A 17,004-nucleotide genomic window follows, 5' to 3' on the forward strand; every position below is an offset into this window, starting at 1 on the left:
ATCTGGCACCCACTCTGCTTCCTTCAGGAACAGGGCAGCCAGCCAGCTGTCTTAAATCAGGGAATTGTTTCATTCCTCTGTCGGAATAGAACTTTTGGAGGAAAAGAAAATTTTAAGAACAAAACCCTTTTCAAAAATGCGCTTCCCATTCCCAAACCCTCCCACCTCACGGCTGACTCATGGGCAGACGCCTCAGCAACAAACACCATCTTTTGTTTTCTGTCCTTCAGATAGATTTCCAAGCTCTAACCACTTTTAAACTACCATACACTTTTTTTTTTCTTTTTCTCTTCCAATTCTCCCAAGGATTTACTGACACATGCTCTGTCAGCTTAGTTTTCCTCTCTTCCTGTTGGCCTTCCCTCCAATTCCACGCCCAAATACGCATACAGGAATTATCTCATGATTCAGGACAATACACAGCTCTTCAGATCTGCCGTGAACCATCTGCATGGCCTTGGGCAGTTTGCTACTGTATTGCAAACTCTCCACTGTGAACCTGCACACGATTTCAGCTTGAGTGGAAAATAAATGTTGGGGTGACCACACTCCAAATGAGGGCTGTGCTGGCTTGGCTTTGGCTCCAGTTGTGAACACGAGCAACTGTTCTGAGAAATGTGTGGCAGCAGTTTATTACAAGGATTTATACTGAGCTCTGCTGGCCTGTCTGGCCAGGCACATATGTCATGCAGAAGTATGTTTTCTTCCTCAGATGGTGCTGATCAGCCACAGCCTGTGCTCGAGCCCCTCATTGCTCTGGTTTGCCTGACTGACTCATTTTTCCACCCCTTTCAAACCTTGCAAATGACTTTTCTCTCCAAATTCTTCTCTTTTCACTGGAGACAAGGCACACAGCTTCTTCCCACGTAAATCACATTCCAAAACTTTGATGTCATCTTTATTTTCCTCTCTCGGGACTCCTGAGAAACCCTGCACAGGATGATTACTTTCATCTTATCTCTTCTTTAGGAAAGCCCAGAGCAGGCCTGCTTTGCTGGACCCTTTAGCATCAATAACAACACACCTCAAAGAGCAGCATCTATAATGGTCTGCCAGGTCCCAGCTGGGCTGAAGAAAGGTTTTCACTAATAACACTGCATTTTTATTTTTTTTCTGAAGACAACAGGGAGAAACTGGGAAAAGATGAGGATTTGGCAGTATGGTTTTATCATTAACACAGCTGCTAGGAGAACTGTAGCATGAAGCCCAAAGAATTTCAACAAAGCCTCAAACTTGATGCTTTTCAACATTTCCTGAATGTTTACTCTTCAGGTTCATACTGAAGTGCTTTAATAAAAGCAGACTGACTTCCAGAGGTTTGAGTGACCTGGCCTTCCTGTTGTCTCTTCTGCAGCCAAGTTATTAAAATAAAACCCTTTCAGCTATTTGGATGAGATATGAAAGGGTGTTTGTGGTGTGGTGGCTGGAGTCCCACTGCCTTATGAACCACCCTGAGGATGGTAAGAAATCCCTCTGGTTATGTGGGGGATCTGAAGTGATCTATTTATAATTTTCTTACCTTGACAAAACGCAGGGAGTGACTCAAATATGTCCCATCCTTATGGAAATTAATTGTGTTAATGAGATCATTAGAATTTAGAGTAGTGTCAACAAACTGGTTTTTGCAGCTAATGATGGTTCTTGGGAAGGTTATGTCATGAGGAAGGCGGAGAACCTGGTCATCTATATATATGTGATCAGCCCTGAGCCCTTTCTTTGGGTTTCATTGAGCAATGCTCTAGTAGAGCCAACGTAGGCAAACAGCTGCCACCACCCTCACCATGAAAATAGAAGGTGCCTCGGTGGTCCTTGCTCTGGCATTTTTCTGCTTCTTCTCAGGTCAGTAACTTGTGATGTTCTCTGTGCTGGAATCTGGGACTGGCAGAGGACTCAGCCTGGGAGTGCCCAAAAAGACAGAGAGGATTAGAGAGCCCTTGTTTTAAAAACAGTGTGATGGTATTGCAGAAGAGCAACAATACATGTAGAACAACAATTTTTTTGTTGTTGTTCTACGTGTATTAGTTTGATATAACCTGTCTTGTTAACTACTCTTTCTTTTTCATGTGGAAATACTGAAGTTGTGTTGGTAGATGAAAGCATGTATTTTTAATAGAATTAACAGTTAAAGAAGAAAACAAAAAAGCCAAACTCCCATTTATCTGAGTGGAAGAATACCAACTTACAACCAGACTGAATTCTTCCATAAAAAGCCCAACTTTGAGCAAAAATGTAATACAATTTTTTGTAAATTCAGAAAAATGGTAATGTCTTGTCAACACTTGCTAAGGAAGGCATTTTCACATGGCTGCAGTAATTTGGCTACAATAGATAGACTTCAGCAGGAGTTAGGTTTGAAGCAATGGTCTTTCAATTTCCTGCCAGTTTCTATTGAAAAAAGCACTAATGGAAGATTTCTTGACGGTTCCCTGCAATGCCCCTGATGATGCAAAGGAGGATGAAACATATTATACCAGCTTTAAGTGGCTTAGTAAAAAGAAACAGGTATCAGCTACTCACCTGCTGACTCATTATTAATTTGATAATTTGTGTGAAGTATTGCAAATGGAATGGGCCTTGAAAAGGAATTTGTCATTTTGGACAAACAACAATGGCCTTGCTCTGGTATCCTAATTTTAAGGAATGGTGAAGAATGCCAGAAATTCTTGTGTGGGTTAGATGCAGCTACCAAGGCAGAGGTATAGAATAATGGAGGAACAGTTACTGGGCCATCCTTGGAACTTGGATTTTAAGCCTGAGAAAAGTAACACAGTAAAGAAGGGCACAAAGACACTCCAAAAAATGGATGTGATTTTGCATTTGAATGACAAAAAGTGCAATGTTCCAGAAAGGACTGGGCATTAGAGAATTTCTATCAGTGTGAAATAATGCATTGGATTAGCTTTTATCAAGAGGTATTTGGGTGGATTAGGAAATGGCATCAAGTATTTTAATTAAATGCTTTTGCTTTAAAATTTCCCTTCAAAGATTTTTGTATGGTTTCATTGTTGGTTTTTCTGTCGCAGATGTTGCCAGTCAAGCTTCAATTAAGGCGAGTCCAACCTTTTCTATTCTGCTTCTCCCTTTGTTTTGCCAACTTACACTGCTTTAATGCATGCTCTGAGCAAAGTCCATTTAAATGCACCATACTTAGATGTTATAAAGCTTTTTCAGTGGTGGAAAAAGCAGTGAATCTCTCCATATTTAGAGACAACACTTAGGTAATATGGCAATGGCTCCAGCTGACAGTGTGTGTTTGGTGCATGATGATGAGAACATATCCAAACAGCTCTGGGCTGGAATCTCATGAAATGATGTTAGAAATTGCATAAATTATATTTTTAATGATATTTTAGAATGTAGCTTCTGATCCAGCAGAAACCCCGGCTTCTTATAATTTCTGAGTTTCATAATTAAAAGAATTAAGGCAAGTCCTTTGAGTCTCAGAAAATAATTTGATTCAATGACTTAGAAGTCAGTTCCATTCATGTTTTAATCAAGCAAGCTTGTCTCCTTGGTAAAGATCCTTTCGGGAAACACAGTAGCCAAAAATAACTAAACGGTTCATTGCTCCTCCCTGGTCTGCATCTCAGTTACCCAGCAGAAGATGCAATGGGCTGCTGCAACATTGCACAATATTACTGCTCTGCTTCCTGGGAGCGTTGTGCTTTTCTGTGCTTGTCTTGCATGTGAATCACTCTTCAGTCACTCTGGCCCGTTCATTCCTCTTGCATCCCTCTGGCACTTCCAGGGCTGTATTTTCTGCTCTTGGCTAACTTTATAACGTGCAGTTCTCTGCTGTAGCGGGCAGCAATTTGCAGCTGTATGTAAATTAAATGTGTTCCTTAAATATATATTCCTTTCCCCGTGATTAATGGTTCTTGCAATGGGTTTTGAACTTTCTCCTTGTATTTTCTGCCTCGGGAGCCGCGAGCAGGGCTCTGGGTGCAGCCTGTGCCACGTGTGGTGTGTGGCCAGGCATGGGCAGGAGGAGCGTGGTTTGTGTGAGCAAACTGGTGCTGCTGGGAGCCTGCAGCACACCCAAAAAAGATTCAGTGCGAACAAACAGTTCTCAGGATCTTGCTGGGAGCCTCCACTGATTGCCCTCCTCTGTGCTTTTCAGAACGAATGCAGGAAAATTTGGTCGCTCCTGCGCAGCGGGAAGTTTTCCTGCCCCACCACCAAGGAGCCCTTCAGCAGCCCAAATAAAAAAGGAGACCTCAACAAGTGCATGATGTGCCAAAGGCTGCTGTGAGTATCAGCTGCCTGCTGGCTCCAGGGGCAGCCCTGCCCACCCACAGCAGGTCCTCTCCTCCCGTAGCAGGGAGCCAACTCTCTGGAGGCTCCGTGCTATAAAGTTGTTGTCCCTGGCCAGCCAGACCAGTTTGTAGCTCTTCAGCAAACCTGTGAGCCCAGTAGCTCTCCCCAGCTCATCACATGGTGGGGACTCATCACAGAGCGTGAGGAACAAATGCAGAGTGAAAACTTCCACAGATTAATGTCTTGTTTCCATAGATGGTGTTTCTTAGGATGGGGAGAGCTGGTTGTTGGGTAGGGAGAAAGGGTGGCACAGTGCCCCCAGAGCAGTGATGTTGAACACCCTGGACGTGTGTCAGGGAGCTGAGCCCTGCTGCTGGTCTGTGCTGCTGCCTTGTGCAATGGGGAGGTGGGGTTGGCTGGACTGGCCTTTAATCACCCCTGTTTTGGCTCTGTGTCCAAGCACTGCTCACTGCCCCGTCACTCACGCCTCCTTTTCTTGCAGGGAAAGAGACTCAAAAACCCAGGGGAGTGGTGGAGAGATGGACAGGAATGTGAACTCCTTGGGAAAGGTGAGGTGAAGCACGGCTGCTGGAGGCAGTTTTATTGGTGGTGGCATCTCGTCTGCTGCCTCTGACCCGCTGCCCAGGGCGCTTCCTCGTCTGCAGCGTGGGAAAGGGCCCTGCCAAAGGGGAGCAGGGCAAACATCCCCAGCCGTGGGAAGAGCGTGAGGCTTTGTGCCATCCACCAGCATAAAAGGAACCAAAATTCCTGGCGGCTCCTCCCAGGCAATCACGGCACCCCCGGTGCGTGCCTGACCCAGAGCCCTGGCTCGGGAGGATGCCTGCCTGTTTATAAGGCACCACTGGAATCTGGCAAATATTTAATAGCAAGGTTGGCACACGTGGGCTCTGACTAGGGCAGGGTGTGGGAATAGGCTGCCTCTAATTGTCCCTTGTTTATCTTGTTGATGCACCTGTGGTTTCTTTTAGCCATGGCTGTTTTTCTAGATAGCAGGTCTATGTGGAGGGAGCTGTCCTTTTAGCCTTGGGTTTTTATTCTAGATGGGAGCAAATTGGTTTCCATCAGATACTGTTGGTTGTGGTGATTGATTTATTTATTTTTTTTACATCTGGTTAAGCAGGGTAGCTTTCTGGCTCTTGTGTGTCTGGACAAATTAAAGGCTTTGTAAGGCATAGCTGTCCTAAGGGAGATTTTTTTTTTTTAGACATCTGACTTGCCAAAGTGTGGTCCTGAAGGCAGCAAGACAGTTTTACAGCATCAGGAAGAGACCTACACTGAATTTCTTTGTTAAGCCATAGATTTTCTGTCTGGCTTTTGGCAAGTAATTTTCTAGGCTTGACTTCCCCATCTGCAGAACTGGGATAAGCTATCAAGCCATCTCCTCTACATGGTGTGAGAGAAAAACTGTATTACAGATCACACAACAGATAAAGGTTGTAAGTGCTGCATAAATGAACCTGAAGACCTCACATGTTCCATGTGTTTCTTGTGCTCCAGACTTGCCCTGAAACTTAGAGGAAAGCTGTTCAGAGAAAAGTAAAATCTGGGCTGAAATGCTTAAGCAGGCTTTGCTACAAAAGCCTTTTGTGAAATAGAGTGCTTTGGTTCAATTAACACATACCATCATGTTAAGTGGAAGGTAAAAACACCCACCTCTTTCTCTCATGTACCTGGCAATAGGAGGTGTTCAAGGATTATATCTTTTTATGCCTGCAGCTTCATTTTTTTTTTTTACTGTGCATGGATTTTAAAATTCTTTAATTTTAGTTGTGCGTTCTCTCACGAGAGATGGGAAAACTGACTTTCTCATTTAAAATTCACTGAAATTGTGGATTTTATACTTAGAGCAGAGCTTAGGTCCTTCAGGCAGGCTCTTGCATGTGTTATCTGTTAGAAATAGCAACAAGGCTACCCTGGATGCAAAAGACAGATCCGCTGATCTAAACATACGGATTTATTTGTTTTATGCTGCATGTTATGGTTTTCCACCAAGTTACGCCTCAAGGAAGCAAAATAACATTTGAAATGCAATTCATTGGGTGGATAATCCTTTGTGGATTTGTGGGAGATGTGCCTCTCTCTCAGCATATCCGTGTCAAACCATGCTTTTGGCGTTTGCACAGGATGAGTGTCGGGAGTTTCGGGATCTGTTCAACAGAGGGAAACTTTCCTGCACCAGGGAGAACGACCCAGTCCGGGATGCCTCTGGGAAGCAGCACAGCAATAAGTGCATCATGTGTGCAGAGAAGTTGTGAGTAAAGGAGAGGAGCCTGGGAAACCTCTCCTCCCTGGAGCACCCTGGTATTCACTTTCTCATCTCTCTTCTCTTCCAGCAAAAGGGAGAATGAGCAGAAGTTATCTAAAAACAGACAAGGAAAAGATAAGGTGAGATTAAAGTATTAGGCAGGTCAATATGGAACTTTATTGGATTTTCACCCAAGACACAGAAAAAGGAATGTTATTCTACTCCATTGCTCTTTCTCCTCTGACTTAATTTTGAGATCCACTTTCTTTATGCTCCTTATTTCTTATTCATGCTCTTAAATCCCTCAAGTGAACAACTTGTGCCTGAATATTATGGTCTGCCCCACTGACCTGTGGATCTAGGGACAGGCAAATCCTGACAGAGCAGGAAGCCAGGTGTGCTGTCTTGTCCCAAATTTCAGCTCTCAGGTGGAGAGGTCAGTTTTGCTGAGGCTGCTAATTAGTGGAAAAGGGAAATGTGTGAAAAGCCCTAAATCTGAACTCGGCACAGTTTAAGAGATCATTGTGTTCTGGGAGATGTCAGCTCTGCACTATCTCCAGGCCTGTGGCTCAGTTTTAGCTTTTTTTTGTTGGAAACTTTGTTCTCATGGAGCTGTGATTTGCCACCTTCTCCCTGGCACGCTGCAGCCTCCATGTTGCTGTGCACTGATGCTTTGCTGGCAAAAACAGCCCAGTAAAGGGGAAAATAGTTGCTTTCCACCACTTTGCTCTTGATTCCTGCTGTGGTAGGGACTGGTGTGGCCCCCTTAAGCTTCAGTCTTGGGGATAATCCTGTTTTAGTGCTTTTTCTAATGACTTTGGCACCAAAAAATAGAAGTGTAAGTGAAATTTGCTGATGGCAAAGCTGGGAGGCAGTATCAGCAGAGGAGGATCAGCAGATCACTCAAGACTAATTGGATAGCGCTGAGGCCTGGAGTAATAGAAACAAGATAAAATGTAATGGCAGTGCGAGATCACACAGTCAGTGCTTAACAAGAATTCCTACTCATTGGGTAGAAGTGACAAAGGATAAGAAAGCCCCGCATTTATTAGTGGGTCAGGGATGTTACAGGCCATGAAAAAGGCAAATGCACGGCTCAGATGTACTCGGTGAGATTTTTGAAGCAGAGGTCAGGCCTGAACAGGGCTCCAGAAATGCTGGCTCAAAGCGAAAATGTTTGAGAGGCTCTTAGGGAAAGGCAGATCTGTCAGCAGAGGATTGGGCTGCTGAGCTGGGCTGGTCCCAGGGAACAGGGAGAGCTTCCCTGGGCTTGTTGGGAAGGGAAATCATTGCCTGAACTGTGCAGGGGTGTGAGCTGGTGGTGGGGAGAAGCAGTGAGGCTCATGGGGAGCCCCTCTGGAGTGGGTAGAACACTGATTTCTGATGGGACAATGCTTTATGGCTGTTGGCACAGCAGGAGAAGCTCATCCAGGGCCAGATCATCTCTGCTACCTGTGGCTGGGGTGGCTCTAGGGAAAGTTGCCAGCATCACCCTGGTGGGAAAGCTGAGGAGCTGGAGGCTGGGGAGTCCTGGATGGGGGATGAGAACAACACTGGGGAAAACTTCCCCTGCAGAGAGGATGAGGTGTTGTAAACTTCTGAGCAAAGCAAAGGGTGAGCCCAGTGACCTGCCAAGGACCTTCATGCGAGCTAGCAAAACTGTGCACAAAATGGGCAGAAAATTGCAAGCGTTAAAAGCTGTTTTTAAAAAGAAAAGGGTAAGCAGAAGTCACTTCCTTACCCTTTGTACTTGCTGTTTGGAACTGCCTATTGCAGTGTGTGAAATAGTTGAAATTAGGGGGACTGAATGTTTCCATCTGTGTTACATAACAGGGGCAGGTTAACACAGTTTCTGTACAGCAGTTTTGAACAAGGAACAAATTAATCATCCACTCTCCAAACAACCTTCCTGTGCTCGTGGGCTATTAAGTGTGTTTACATTGTGCTTTTATGTTTTAACTGCTACTTCTTGATTGACACGTCCCAAAGTGTGGCGGGTTTGGAGGATCCTACGCGCTTTGTAAAGAAAATTATCTTGAGCTACAATCTGGGAAAAGGCTGTAGCCATGTATTAAGGATGTTGGGAGAAAAGGGAGTGACTTCATTGCTGTATCGGTCACATCACTGGCATGCTTTGGATAGCCCAGCCAGGAGAATAATAATTAGTGGGACCATACTAGAAAACTCCCAACACGTGCTGTGCAGGCAGAAGGACCCGGAATTCTTCTGACTCACCCCTCTGTTTATATGCTAAGTGGCTGCTACTGCACACCCTCTTCTCTCACCCCCACCCAGACTCTCCTGTGATGCATTTGTGGTGGTTCCGTGCTTTCCTGGCAGGAAAACCCCAGGTTTCTAAGGATCTGATCAATAAGGCAAGGAGGACAGAGTGCCCTAACCCTGCCCTCCTTCCGCAGGATGACTGCAGCGAGTTCCGCTCCCAGTTTGAGGCTGGCGGCCGCCTGTCCTGCACCAGGGAGAACGCCCCTGTCCGGGACGCCTCTGGCAGGCAGCACACCAACAAGTGCCTCATGTGTGCTGAGAAGTTGTGAGTACCCCTGTCACATTCATGTTTTCTGGAAAATCCCTTCATCCGGGATTTTTCTCCCTGGAAGCTGAGAAGCCTCAGAGAAAAAGGAAAACAATTTTGTCTCATTTGCTTCTCGTGTTTTGCTCCTTTGGAATGTGTTTAGAGATTGTTTCATTAGTTTCTGCTGTGAGTTGTTTTGGGGCCAAGCTGTGTTGGGACTCTGGAAAGAGTCACGAGTTTTCATTATTATCTTTTTAGCCTTCTGTAAGTATCCTTTCTGTTTTCTTTAGTATAGCGTAGTATAGTATTCTTAAATATAATATAGTATAATAAATTAGCCTTCTGAGAACATAGATTCATCATACCTTCCTTTGTCTGGGCACCCTGCAAATACAATATACCCCTTCCCCTGAGCAGCAGCAGCACAGAGGGAAACCTCTGGCTGCAGAAGTGCAGCTTCTGCCTGTGAAGATGCCTCTGGGCAATGCCTGGGAGAGCCCTCAGTCCCAGTGGTGTCAAGCTAAAAGTGGAAAATGTGAACTAATAAGAAAATGTGAACTGAATGAGTGAACTAATAAGAGAAAATAAGTTACCGTAAAAAGGGTGACATCCAAGAGGTGCTCTGGCAGTAGGGCTCCTCTTCCCCCTTCCCTTTCAGCACTAGGGGCCAGAGGGCAGGTGGGAAGCAGTGTGGAGTAGAGGAGGAGAAGCAAGGGTGACAGAGCAGGCCCTTTCCCAGGGGACTGTCGGGCACAGGCAGCTCCTGAGGAGTTTCCCACATGTGTACTTTGCCTTCCAGATGTGCTCTCTCTCTCTAGTCCCATAGAGCTTGTGCAGAAGCAGATCTGATATAAAAGCAGCCACTGGGAACAAAAATGTAGCATACAGTGGGAATTTGGAGGAGAAAGGGAGAAGCCTTAGAGTGGGAATTAGGAACAGGACCATCAGGAACAGGGACTGTGGATGGGAAGGTGGGACCTAGTGCCATGACACTGGCATGCATTGTCTTACACTGACACTGCCCTTGGATGCTGGTGGCACTCACACTTCTCCTCTTCCCTTCTTCCAGCAAAAAGGAAGCTCAGAGAGGGGGTGGAACTCTCCAGCGCAACAAATTGCCCACTTCAGAGAGGACAAAGCAGGTGAGATGGAGCTCAGAGCCTGTGCAGAGCTCATAAAGGGTCTGGTGAGAGCCTGTGGGATCAGGATGGCCAGGGACTGCCTGTGGTCAGCCTGGGGTGATCAAGGTGTTTAGGATTCTGTAGCCAGCTAATCGTGGGGAAGAAGCTTTTGTTTCCCTCCTTTGTGGGATGGACCTGAGTGTGAGCATACAAACTGGACATGTTTGCACCTGACAGAACTGCCCCTCTCACTTTCCCAGTGATGTGATGCTATATGAGAGATAAAGGGCAGGTTCAGACTCCCCACAATCCTGTGAACCCTTGGATGATAACATTTGGTGGGTATGGAGTGCATCAAACCTGCTACTTTAAGAACAGAATTCTTTAGGTCAGGGGGGATCAGGGAGCAGGGCAGGAGCTGCTTTAGATTTTTTCCCTAGTTGCATGGAAGTTGTTTCTGTGGTTGTTGAGTGTGTTCTGCTCATTTTGCAGAAGAACTGTGGTGGCTCACGGCAGGGTGTAAACGAGAGGCGTCCCTTCTCCTCGGGCAGAGGGTGAGTTCAGCCTGTCCCCACACACACCACCACCCCTGGCACTGCTTCCTGCCCCCTTCCATGTCTTTTTTGGGGGTGGTCAGGAGATTAATTGGAGCAAGAATGGTTGGACAGCACAGGAGCAGCATGGCCTGGCTTGGAGCAGTGCACTACAGCTCTTCCTACGGGCTGAGCTGGTGATGAGGAATTACACACACTGGGGCATGTCTCTCCTGCAACCCTTGCTCCATTTTGGCCTTGATGTTCTGTGTATGAAGCACCAGTGATTGCTGTGCTCAGAATCCCTCTCAGGACATTCTGTCCAGCAAAATCTGTCTCCTGGCAGTGCCCACGTGCGTGCCTGGCCCTGGCTCAAAGGCAGTGCCTGGTGCACCATGTGCTTTCTGGGCACTGCTCAGGCAGGAGCTGTTTGTTTTGTACCTGTTGGCCCTGAGCAGGACTCGGCTGCTGCTTTTTCTGGGTCACGCTGAGATTTCTTGCTTTTGCCTGGTGCAATTCCTTCATGTCCCCCTTACATCAAGTGGGAAGACAGACACAGGGCTGCTGGGAAGACAGACACAGGGCTGCAGAGCCCTGGGGTGGTGGTGCTCTCAGACTGAGCACAGGGCAAGGCTGTGTCCTGCTGTTGGCTTCCTCCCTTTCAGCATGTGCCTGGGGGCTTCCCTCCCTCTCCTCTCCTGGGGTGGGTGGGTACCATGGTGAAAACAGCCCTCCAGGAGCCGTGGGGCTCTGCAGGGAGGGTGGGTTTGCACTCTGCTCCCCCTGTTTGGAAGGAGATGGTGCTGAACTGGATCTCTGCTCTCTCTGCCAGCCCACAAGTCCAGCGTGGCAGGAACTGCAACCGGCCACCGGGCCGCAAGTCACAGAGCAGAGACAGCCAGGAGGACCCCACGGTAAATCCACCTCCTGCCCCTGGGGGGGCACCCGTGTGGGCACAAAGGGGGCTCCTGCCCCTGGGGGGGCACCCGTGTGGGCACAAATGGGGACCTTTCCCATGGGATGCTCCTCTGCTGGTGCTGAGCCTCCTTTCCCAGCAGCTTTTCCTACTCTTGCTTTAACCCTGAAGCTTTTCACTTGGCTCATGACCTTGGAAGGGTTTGAATGAGTGAAAGGGTCTGTAGCCTGCTGAAATCGCCTGGATCACCTGGCATGGAAACAAAGGGAAGGGCTTGGCTCCTTGTGGAAGCCCCCCTGCTCTGGGGGTGTGGGTCTTGAGCTCAGGTTGGAATCCTGCCCCGCATGAAGCCAAAATAGGGTAAAGGGTGTCACCTCCCCATGCTGAGAAGATAAAGGCCATGGTCAGAGCAGTGTGGTGGAGGTGACCAGGGGATGATGAGGACAAGTTTGGCAGAAGGAATGAGTGCTAAAGGGGGAAACTCTGAGTGGTAGATGACAACTGTGTATGGAATACTGTAGGAGGAAGGTGGGGGTGTCTGCTCTCCCTTCTCATGAGAAGAAAATGGAATAGTTCCAACAAAGCTAAAAGTGGAAAATGTGAACTAATAAGAGAAAATAAGTTACCGTAAAAAGGGTGACTAAACTGTGGATCTCGCTATCACAGGGTGTTGTCTAGAGGTAGGATGATTAAAAAAATACCTGATGTTTTAATCCCTCCAGACTTTTCATACAGTAATTTAAATAACATTCTGGAAGAGATAGGAAATGTGTTTCTATGGATTTGGAGGGATCTTACTACCAACTGCCTTAACTCTCTCTGAAGCCTCTGCCACGAACCACTTCAAGAAGAGGGATATTTGAGTTAAAACCCCAATAGATAGTTCAGGTACTGTAATTTTGATGTATTCCAGAGGAAGCATTAGGTGTAATAAGGCCAGTCTGCTTCAGGGCTTTGTGGTATTTCCTGGTAGCACCGGAGGGGGAGTGGATGCCGATGAGCCTGACAGACCAGAGGTGATTCAGGGAGCAGCTCTGCTCCTCTCCTCTTTGCAGGGCCGCTTGTGGGCTTTGTCACAGACAATTCCCAGAGCCAGAGGAGAGGTGGCACTGGCTGCTGGCACCTGTGATGTGTGGGGCTGCTGGTGGGGCGGCCTCCTGCCCTGGGCTGTGGTGCAGGCAGCAGTGTCTGGTGCATGGGAAGGCATCCGGCAGAGGATTGCAAAGGTCAGCACTGTCTGCTCTCACGTCACTGATAATTAGCCAGATGAGGGAGGAAGCAGCACATTATGGAAATTAGCAAGTGACGTTTAACCAGCAGGTGCTATCACAGCACCCCAACATCACCAAAGCCTCCCCCTGTTCTGCCTGGCACGAAATCCTCCTTCCCTGGGGTGCTGCCTGCTGCTGATAAGCCATCATTTTTGTGCTGAATGCTGCCTCTCCAGGTGGAGGAGGAACTGGAATGTTCTCTCAGACCCATCGCACCATCTGCAGCCATCGCAACGCATTTTGTAGCACTGGAGAAAGGGGTCGGGAGCCCATTAACTGCTTCTTCGTCTCGGTTTTTTTCTTTTCCTGGGGCTGAGGAAGGGGCTGTGCGTGCCAGGGAACAGGCTGTGCTATCCCTGACCTCTGCTGTCGGAAATCTGCTATGACTGTACAAACACTCCGAGGGTGCGGGAGGCTTTTTGGGGGATCCCTAAAGGTCACTCCTTGCTCCCTCGGTGTGTGGCTCACAGGGAAAGCTGTGCCTGGGAGTTCCCGTTGCCGTGCTAGGAGGCAGCAGGGGGGCAGCCCGGTCAGTCACAGCCCCGGTGTGCCGCGGGGGGCGGCAGGAGCGCGGCGTGCCGCTGCGCCTCGCCTCGGCACGGGGCTCCAGCCCAGCCCTTGGGGATGAACGGGGTCGGCATGCTGGTAAGGAGGGCGAGGTGCAGGTAGAAGATGGATGTGCTTTGAGAGAAATAAACCTTGTCGCGGACTGTGGTGTTGGGGTGGATCGGTGAGCGGGGAGTGAGGTCCCCTAAAGCTTGGCTGGCTGGTCCAGCAAGGGACACCTGGCTGGATGTGGTACAGGACAGGGCTTTGTCCCCCAAAGCTTGGCTGGCTGGTCCAACAACAGACATCTGTCTGGATGTGATGCAGGACAGGGCTCTGTCCCCCTGAGTTTGGCTGGCTGGTCAGCCAAGAGACACCTGGCTGGATGTGATACAGGACAGAGCTCTGTCCTCCCAAGCTTGGCTGACTGGTCCAACAAGAGACACGATGTCTTTACAAGTGTGGCCTGGCTGGATGTGATACAGGACAGGGCTCTCTCCCCCCAAAGCTTGACTGGCTGGACCAACAAGAGACACCTGGATGGATGTGATACAGGACAGGGCTCTGTCCCCCAAAGCTTGGCTGGCTGGTCCAACAGGAGACACCTGGCTGGATGTGATGCAGGACAGGGCTCTGTCCCCCTGAGTTTGGCTGGCTGGTCAGCCAAGAGACACCTGGCTGGATGTGGTACAGGACAGAGCTCTGTCCTCCCAAGCTTGGCTGGCTGGTCAGTCAAGAGACATGTGTCTTTCCAAGTGTGGCCTGGCTGGATGGGATACAGGACAGAGCTCTGTCCTCCCAAGCTTGGCTGGCTGGTCCAACAAGAGACACGTGTCTTTTCAACTGTCGCCTGTTTGGATGTGATAGAGGGCAGAGGGGCCCCAAGCAAGGCTTGGTTTGTGAGCACCTTCAGGCCACGTAAAGGAGGGTCTTGCGAGTGAACCGTCACCAAATGTGGTTTCTTTCTCTCTTCAGCTGGACTGTGATCGAATTCTGCATGGGGTAAAGGGTGGAAGGATTTTCTGCAGCGAATCCTCACAACCAGTCTGTGGCACTGATGGGAAAACATACAAAAATGAATGTGACTTGTGTTCAGCTGCCATGTGAGTAGGCGGAGAGATTTCAGTAATACAGGGCCATCCACCATTCCCGAGTGTCTTTTGCAGAACAGTGTTTGTTTTGATACATCATGACTCACTATCAAGTGTGTCCTTGGTGCTTTTCTGTTAAGCAAACATAGATCAAAATGCCTGAGATTAATCTGATGACAGCTAATTAAGATACACAAGTTGCCAGGGTCCCCTATTCCCTCTCTGCCCAATCATGAATTGTTTGGGGAGCAATAAATGCCATCACATTGGAAGTAGCATCAAAGCATTAAGGAGCCCACAGAGGACTGTCATGCCAGCAGCTGAGAGCTGTGGCATTGCAAGTGAATAATAAGCAATGTCTTGTCCTCCCTTTGCAGGAGAGCTTCAAACTTCATCACGGTAAACTATCGAGGCGAGTGCCAAGAGCCTGGCCCTGCAGTGGTAAGCAGCAAACCACAGCTGGGCTGCCCAACATCACTCTCTGCCTTTCCCCTGGTGGAAATTCCCCATTGGCACCATCTCAGCCTGTGCTGACCCGATCCAGGCAGCCACAATAGGCAGTGAGGAATGAGGAGGGGCTGGCACTCAGCAGCTGCCCACTGTGCCCTTCAGCAGGAGCTGGGTGTCCACACTGGGACCTCGCTGAGGTTAACAGAGTTAGCTTGTTCCTTCAGCTAACAGCGGGCTAATTAGAGGCATGCTCTCCAGCTGCTCTTCAGCCACGTTGGCTGGGAGGGAAGAGAGGTATTGAAGCTCCTATGTCTATTTTATTTTGTTCCTGGAGTGGAATGATGCCAAGAGGTGAAGAAAAGAAAGTGCCTCTTGGCTGTGTGTAGCATCCCACTTTACTCCAAGTGCCTGCTGGGGAGCCAGCCTGGCCTCTGCACCTGTGACAGGATCATTAGAGCCCCAGGAATAGATTCTCATGGTCCAGATGTTTAAATACAGGTTGAGGCTCTGATTTAATGCATAATCTGGGCATAGTCTCTGTGTCTTGCCCAGGCTGTGTGGTAGGAGTGTGATGTTTGGGAAAACAGCTGACTTTCTTCCTGGAACTTTGATGGAGCTAGAAAGACCAGAACTGTGTAAAGCATAAAGGGCTTGTTCCCTAAATAATATCCAGGGAGATGGTTGGGGAATTAAGATAATTCACTAGGTGGCACACTTTCGGGAAAGGTCTTGAGCCTTGACATTTTGTGCAATCCCAAAGAGCAGATGAGTTAAACATTTCTTAGCTGTGCTTTGTCTTTCTACCAGTGCAAGCTGGACAGCCTCCAGCTCTGGGATTTGCAGCCAGTGTCTCCCAGTTGGTGACTCTGTGCACGGGACGTCCTGTGGCACCTGGGGAGGACTGCCCTCGTTGGCATGAACTCTTGAGAAACTGAATCCTTATCCCCAGGGAAGTAGATTGGTTCCCACTCTAAACCCATGGAAAATCCAAATATTGAACATAGCAAAGAGGTTTCTGGGAAGTTTTGGGTGGGAACACTGGCTTCTGAATATGGATGTGGTATCCATGTGTTTGCTGGCACAGTGGGATGTGGGCTATGAGAGATCCATCCTGCTCTAGTGCCATTCCATGCCTTCCTCTGCTCAGTGCCAGGACATCAGCAGATCCCCCAAACCTGGCTCCTTTCCCCCTCTTCTCTAAAGCAGCAGGGTGCTCTAAACTTTGCTTAAAGTCAAAGAGATTGCAGTGCAGAGAGAAATAATTTTGCCTGTGACAGTCCTGGAGGCCTCTGTGTCGCAGTTTTTAGGGAGATGGAGTTGGCCTGTGGGTACAGGGAGATGAGGCACTACAAGAGTCTGTCAGTGACTGTGTCCAAGACAGAATGAGACTGGATACACTGTGGAATGGAAAAATAGATAGGATTCCCAAAAAACTGTGCTTGGTCTGGAATTCCTACTGTCTCACTGACCTGTTACAGCTCTCAAGCCCTTGCAATAAGAGGGAGATGCCATTTAAGTCAGAGAGCTTGCAGCTGTGTTAAGTATTCCAAGGAGAGATGGATGCAATTAGAAGTCAAAGTGATAGGATTTTTTTTCTTGAGGGAAGAAAAACTAAAGGCCCCCTGCACAATGATTTATTCTTTATGTTTACTAAGTCACCTGAAGAATCAGGCTGGAAATTTATGGGAGCTTATAAACAATGTACAGAGCAATGTTATTTTCAGCACTAAAATTCATGCTCACTTGCAGTATAATGAATTTTTCTTTCTGCTGAAGATTCAGGCACTCAGTATATGCTACTAAAACCTGGAGGAAAGCAGCTCCAGCAGTGCTTTTGGCATCAGAAATGGGTTTAGAGAGTTTCAATGTGCAGAATGTGAAATACTTTGGAAGAAGATAAGAAATTGTTACCCCAAAATTGTAGTATTTCCTTGAGTTGTATTTTCAAATTACCCATGGAGAGTGCTGGGTTACCTGAGAAAAAATGTGTGTTAAAGCTGCCTCATCCCTTTGCAGCCCAGGG

General features: G+C 47.9%; 1 protein-coding gene across 2 annotated transcripts in view; it reads left to right on the plus strand.

Moving 5' to 3' along the window:
- LOC135279873 (serine protease inhibitor Kazal-type 5-like) overlaps positions 1–17,004 on the plus strand; it is a 95,490-nt gene that overhangs the window by 73,698 nt on the left and 4,788 nt on the right. Inside the window, exons 2-12 of one of the 2 annotated variants that reach the window (XM_064387420.1) lie at positions 3,024–3,049; positions 4,121–4,248; positions 4,760–4,826; positions 6,402–6,529; positions 6,612–6,663; positions 8,941–9,071; positions 10,123–10,195; positions 10,667–10,728; positions 11,540–11,621; positions 14,416–14,543; positions 14,909–14,972. In XM_064387420.1, the coding sequence (XP_064243490.1) occupies positions 3,024–3,049; positions 4,121–4,248; positions 4,760–4,826; positions 6,402–6,529; positions 6,612–6,663; positions 8,941–9,071; positions 10,123–10,195; positions 10,667–10,728; positions 11,540–11,621; positions 14,416–14,543; positions 14,909–14,972 (941 nt within the window). The remainder of the gene's footprint in view (positions 1–3,023; positions 3,050–4,120; positions 4,249–4,759; positions 4,827–6,401; positions 6,530–6,611; positions 6,664–8,940; positions 9,072–10,122; positions 10,196–10,666; positions 10,729–11,539; positions 11,622–14,415; positions 14,544–14,908; positions 14,973–17,004) is intronic. The other variant, XM_064387421.1, reaches the window with a different exon arrangement.

The sequence above is a fragment of the Passer domesticus genome, chromosome 13 (assembly GCF_036417665.1).
Source record: "Passer domesticus isolate bPasDom1 chromosome 13, bPasDom1.hap1, whole genome shotgun sequence".
In the NCBI taxonomy this organism is placed as follows: domain Eukaryota; kingdom Metazoa; phylum Chordata; class Aves; order Passeriformes; family Passeridae; genus Passer; species Passer domesticus.